Consider the following 6,802-nt stretch of genomic DNA (forward strand, 5'->3'; position numbering starts at 1 on the left):
AGCCTCCACCAGTGTGATACTGTCATAGCGAAACACAAGGTCAACTTATCTGTTTACTATGATGTCTCTTAACCTGCAATTCCATTTAAAGCTGTTTAAACAATAGATATTTAGCACAAAAAAAAAGAATAGCACCGTCTGTATCCAGGAGATCAAATTCTGTATTTCTGACTATTGCAAGCACGATTGCAGGATGGTTTCATTCAAAGTTGGCAAATTAGTGAAGGAAAAGACATGTGGCTCAATTAGACTAGTAAATCATCCATCATAAACAAAAGACACAAGGAGAAACATGCAAACTCCACAAAGAAAAGGTAAGGCAGCTCGGGAGTCAAACCAGGAATTTTCTTTCTGTGAGGTGAGAGGGCTAGTCACTCAGCCACCATGCCACCAAATGTCTGAATAATACATATCATTTCTTTGGGTTGCACAATAGAGCCAAAAGATTAATCACAATCCAATCGAAACACTTTGAATGGACGCAATTAGCAAATCGCCAAGGCTGCAATTTTTACAATTTCCTTCACAAACAACAATTTCCTGTCTTGTTCTGCATAAAAACTGCTAACCCTGTAGTTTAGATCTGTACAAACAAGTCTTCAGTGTGATTGTTGTATTAGTTTGTCAGTTCATATTTGAGTCTTTTTGTCAATTTTTCTGGATGTGTTATTAAAACATAAATCACAATTGCAATCCTTGTCAGAAAAATTGCAATGGGATATTTTTTCTAAAATCGTCCATCCCTTTTAAACAATGATGAGCAGTGTAAAAATCAAACAGCAGTGACAACCACACTGAGCATGTGCGGTAAAGACAAGCGGATGGTTTTGGGATAATTAAGACAGCCTGGAGTACCCCCCAGATGGATTGGAACCAGGTTTTGTACTAAATGAGTCCATGAAACTGTGAATATTTGTCAGCTAACTCAAACGTTCAAAACATCCTTCCCCCCCTATCCCCAACAAGCTGTTAGGATATTCCTTTAACACAACTGTGGCCTAATTAAAAAAATGCTGAAAAGCAGAATGTGTTGAGCTAGTTTTTATGGATTACTTTGCAAAGGACATAACGAAGTGCAGTTTTGTTTTAAAAGTGTGTCCAGGGAACAAGGAACAGTCCATTAATATTTCTTTTGTATTGTCTGGTAATGTGAACTGGGGTAAGGATCCCTAACTGTTCTGCCTGTGCCACAAGTGCTTATAGTAAATGTCAAGACCTTTCAGAGGCGCAATAATGACAGAAGAGAGAATAAATGATACATGATACTGTTTTGTGTTTAGGGTGAGACATGAAAAACAAGCTACAGTTGTGAACAGACAAGAATATTGATACTTTGCAGCTGATGTCATCAACAATCCCTGGGGGTGTAATGCTAACTGAAGGTACTATTCTCTCTGAAGCTCTGCGACTCAAGTTTGACTTTAATCTGAGTTTTGTTTTAATACAGTTTTACCTACCGTAACTGAATCTATAACAGGTGAGATGATTTGTGTTCTCTCAGACAAAATTACAGTCATTAGTTAGCAGTTTTTCAGTTGATCACGCTCTTCTTTGCTGAAAATCAAACACTTAAACAGGACCATGAATGAATTGATCACAGGCTCCTGAAAATGTTCTGTTTAAATCAATTTAGTATTTTTTCTTGTGTTTTCAGACTATCTTATAACTTTTTTGTCAGTGTTGGTTAACTTGTGCTTTGTATCACCATGGTAACTGATGAACATTCCACCATAGAGATCCACGTAGAACACCCACAACGTGATGAGTATCAATATAAGTGGATCTGGACTAGAACAGTTCACAGAATTAGTTGTAGCTGCACAGAATGTGTGTTATAGTTCAATTTATGGTAGTCAGGCTTAAACAATGGCTAACCCCAGCTAACTAATTCATATCCATAGATTAGAAGTATTTCTGGGACACCTGCGATAGCGACTCGTTCTCTTTTAGGTTTAGTTAATTCAAAGTGCTGTCAGCATTAGAGTGGATTTTGGACTGCTGCAAGTACAATGATGCCAGATTTAATATGCTCCAAAAATGCAGTGTTGGCAGCCTATTGAAAGAGAGTGCTGATCCACTGCACCAGAATGGAAAACAATAGCAAGAAAAAGCACATTGCTTTACTCTCAAAGTAGAAAAAGCTGTCGAGAGTCGAGGCAGAAACATTATGACCAGAGAACCTTGAAATCTTCCATTGTCGAAAAAGACATTATGTACAAAACTATATACAAAAAACATGACAAAAATAGTATCTTTGTATTCTGTGGTAGTTTCAGTTCATTCTGTCAAAGAAACATAATATGATGGAATCAAATAATCCAAATGTATTACTATTAAAGTGCTTTAGTTGTAGGAATACCCCCAATAATGCACTATATTCATTAATGAACAGTCCAGCTATCGAAGCTTTAAAACTATACATGTTATTTCATTACTCGCATTCAGACCATATAAAAACAAAACAAAAAAACAGTCTAACAATTGGATAAAATGCATGAAGTTAACTTTAATTATACTGTACTTTATAATAAAACAATAATACCCACAACCAGCAGTAATCCCAAAGACTGTACTCTCCATGTAATCTCTGTTCAGACACTGTGAGCAGGTCCTTAATGTAAGCAGAAATGGCAGAAGCATATGTGCATAACTTATGTTCACTCATGCACGGCAGTCCAACTCATTTCAGAGACAAGAGCCTTTGGTAAGGGCTTCAAAACGACCTACAGCCTACGTGCTATCAAAACAAATTAAAAGGCTGCAGGATAATACACATGTGGACCATTCCTCACCTTCAAATGGCTCAAATCATTATTGTAATAGACCCTAACATGCATGGATATGCTAAGAATTAAAGAGAGCAGAGGAGAAATTACCACGTGACGGTGGATGCATCTTGTGGGAGCTACTCCATAATCCACAGCAATGACTAATTGCATGCTCTTGGGTTTGTCAGTATTTGGAAATGCACACATTTTTTAGCCTGCATTGAATTTCAAGAGGCTAAAGAAAATTGCCTTCAGATTGCCAAGGGTCTTGTTGATGGTACAAAATGTCATATTTCTCTGGTTTGAGCGAAGATTTCTACCTCCTTCGCCTGGGAAAAATAAAGACAGGTTTTCAAAAAAAAAAACAATAAAAAAAACATGCAAATCATACAAATGCTGACAGTTTTACAAATAGCAAGCTCCCAGAGCCAGTTTAGGTGGTGAAAAAAGGTCTATGAATGGTTGCCCGCTACAGACACATGACCCATTAATTAAAGTTTAAAGTTCAGAAGTGCAATCATTTATCTTATACCAAACAACATATTTCCTCTTTTCCATTTGTACATTTCCTGCTGGCATTTACCAAGGTGACAACCTGCTTGAGAAAGTGTTGCCTTCCTCAGGGGTTGTGGTGGCGGGGGCAGCTGTTTATTGAGGTGATTCATAGCATAAAGGATAATCTCCCATCCAATAAAGCGTCAGGATCCAGACAAAGCTTGTGTTGCTGATCGCAGCCAACCCAGATTGACACCAGGGAATTAGACGCCCTCTCTTAAAAGACTGTCACAGGGGTAAGTCTATCTGACAGGGTGGCCCCGAAGGCATTGAGGGAATAAAGTAAAAATATCTTCAAGCTGTTGCCGAGGTAATCTTTGATGTAGCTACACCAACTCATCATTGCCATCCTACTGGAAACATGACACATCCTCTTATAGATAGATATTTGCCTTTTTAAACCAGCTTTAAACATCCACATATAAAGGGGGAAAATGCCAGCCAGAGGATCTTAGGACACTTGAGCTCTTCTAAATTCATGTCCACACCCAGAAGTCAGACTCAGCATCCCCAGCATTGAAAAGGGACAGGCTCTGCCCCAGTACCCTTTCCTCCCGTCCAGCCCACAGAACTGGAGACAGACAGACCAAAGTGCATAAGCACCAATGTATCACATTATCTACAAGAATATACTGCCATATGATAGTGTACCATGTGACCATGCAGTAATATAAGTAAATTTCATTTTTTCCAAACTCATTATTAAGTCTAAACCACGCCCGTGGCATTAAACGTTACGAGGGCATCTGGCGTCGTAAGTTACGTTACGTGATGAAAAGAGACAAGGGAGAGACGATAGAGCGTCAGAGCCACAACTTAATTGTTGAGATGAAAACGCACGCAGAGCTCACATGTACAGCAGCAGGCTGCCTCTCTCTTCACTCTCGCCTCGTTTTGAAACTGCGACATCACAGTGAACATCCTCACTGGTAAACGCGTTTGACAAGCACTTCAACACACACGTGTGCCAAATGTCATCGGCTAAACCAAAAGACACGAACAAACATCAGTTTAGCTAGGTTAATGTCATGTGAGGCGTCGATGTATGGTGATGTATACACGGTCATTTTAAGTTCAACTCGTAAATACTGAAGCTCGCTGTGCGATATCGTTGTAAAGACACAGAGTTGCACGTGTGGCACAGTTTGATCTGTTAGCACGAGAGGAAAGTGTTTCGATAAAACTTTATTGTTAGCAGCAGCCTACCAAGCTAGTCACTGAGCCACCGCGTCCTGCGTATGGCTGCGCTGCACCGGCCGTGCGCCCCCCTGTCAGGCGAAAACCTGCACGGGATGGACAGAAACAAACCACTATTGTCTCTGTGTTCCGACTGTTCTAGTGTTAACAACCATTGCACGATAACTTTATTTGGCTCGAAGATGCTAGGCTGACTTAAAGGGATGCTAAAAGTGCTTTCGCGGGAAAAAGTCGCGGGAAAAGTGAAGTTAGCGTGTTCTTTACCTCAGCAAAGCCGTGTCGCCTTGTCTGCTGACCACACTTTCCACCGATGAGTAGTCCACAGTTTGTCCAGCGGGCAAACAGGACGGCAGAAAGCAGCACAGGCTCAGGATGATCGCAGTAAGCCACTGACCAGACACACAAGCATCCTGCACCGCAATCATTATGTCCATCACAGCTGTATAGTGTTGTCGCCTTTCCCACGTCTTCTTCAGAAACAGCGGTGAAGGTTACAAAAAGAGGTTTTATTCCCACACTTTATGTCCTCCGAGAAGAAGAAACGCTCCGATCGCGTACTTTCCCAGGTTTGTTTTGCTGGATGTTACAGAGCCCACGGTGCGGGTGAAGTGTAGTCTACTCTCCAGTGGCTCGCACACCATCTAGTGAGGAAATGCGATGTAAAATGGGAGCAGACCTAGAAGCAGACAACCCCCAGGCTCTGATCCTGTTGCCATGCGGCCGTTTCCCGGGCAACCCGTTCCCAGTGGCTCGTGATGAAGCGGTGAAACCTGTACGTATTGATACGAGCCAGGAGCAATTATAGATATCGACTGAAGAACCACCCCTATTTATGCCCTATAAGCAAATGAACATACCGAGCGACTGTGCTAACCGAGCTCAGAGGTGATGACGCACATGAGTCCCATAGGAAAACTTTCAAATATCCCAAACTTGACTCTTTTAAATTGATAGGCTTTGATAAGGCTCTATTGGTATAAAGTTTGGCTTGTACTCTGCAGTGTAAAACTTTTTTTGTCAAACCTAAGAACAAGTTTAGAATACCTTGACCAAAGTCTTTTGCAAGTAGTTTTATTTTGACACTTGACATTCGTATATTATAATTTTCACTGCATTTCAAGACAGTCCTAGGCTATTGTTATTTCACAAAAGGCATATAGTCAAACCGTTCTGAAACCCAACTCCATTTAAATGTGTGGGAAATGCAGAGGCAGTTGAGTAATCGAAGGCAACTTTTATTATATAATATTCAAACAAAGGGAGCCTTTAAGAACTGACTGCCCTGCATCATGGCAGGCTTAAGACTTAGCCTACATAATACTTAACAGGCTGCACAGCGGTTGCCATGGATATGACACATTTATCAGAGATTACATATGTTGACATAGTGTCATTGAATCTGTGTGGATGTATTAATTGGATGCACTTATTTTTTGTAGACAGTAATAAAAAAAATAGGACTTTAAAGTACACATATTTGTAGCCCAGCTTTGAAAAAAACACTTGGAACATATGAACAGAGTATTGCTATTTTAGGTAAGCTAAATCTCCAACGCTCAATTCCCTCAGAGTTCTTGTACTTTTTTTTTTTATTAAATCAATATAGTGTCACTATATCATATCTTCAAATCTTATCTTGCAGGCCAGAGGGGGATTGAAGCCTTTGCTGTTATCAAGCTGCATGTCTGGACCTTCTATTGAAATTTAATGAGGTGAGTGCATGAGCTCCTATGTGTGCCTTAGATGATTTTTTTTTAGTTTTTTTTTTTAGCTCAAACTTTATTTCATTTCCCGGGCCCCTGAAAATTGGAAAAAAGGATAGCCTCTAGAATTTTTTTACTGCGCTTTCATGAGAGTTGAAAGTATTCCCTGGTTATTATTTATTTGGGAAGATAAACAGTTTATTCCAGTGTTATGAGAGTATATGAGTTTTGGACACAGTTCTGTTTGAGTTTTGAAAGAGGCGCATAAATGTCATTTTTTTGGAGGTTAGGGAGGACATTTCACCGTGCTGGAAATGAGTCAACAACCAATGCTCCATGACAAGCGCTGCTAAAAGGGAGGGAGTGAGGGCTGTCTCGACATGGACACGGCTGTAATTTGCATAACCAAAGCTCCCTCTACTGTTAATAACTGTGATAATACCTGCGTCAGTACAAACTCAGCCATTGTGACAGGGGTGTTTTGGGTTGAGACACTATTGATATATTTTCACATTTGCTTTTCCACCTGATTTTTTTTCTTCTTCTTCTCTCGTTTTATTTCTCTGATCCTTTCAAATT

General features: G+C 40.1%; 1 protein-coding gene across 2 annotated transcripts in view; it reads right to left on the minus strand.

Annotated features, from left to right (window-relative positions):
• Positions 1-5,128, minus strand: part of negr1 (neuronal growth regulator 1) — a 162,908-nt gene extending 157,780 nt beyond the window's left edge. For both annotated transcript variants that reach the window (XM_020924841.2, XM_055164863.1), the window contains exon 1: positions 4,785-5,128. In XM_020924841.2, coding sequence (XP_020780500.1) covers positions 4,785-4,954 — 170 coding nt within the window. In that variant the 5' untranslated portion in view covers positions 4,955-5,128. The remainder of the gene's footprint in view (positions 1-4,784) is intronic.
• Positions 5,129-6,802: the final 1,674 nt, after the last annotated feature.

The sequence above is a fragment of the Boleophthalmus pectinirostris genome, unplaced genomic scaffold, assembly GCF_026225935.1.
Source record: "Boleophthalmus pectinirostris isolate CB_2022bp ecotype Guang Dong unplaced genomic scaffold, ASM2622593v1 HiC_scaffold_7, whole genome shotgun sequence".
NCBI lineage: Eukaryota > Metazoa > Chordata > Actinopteri > Gobiiformes > Gobiidae > Boleophthalmus > Boleophthalmus pectinirostris.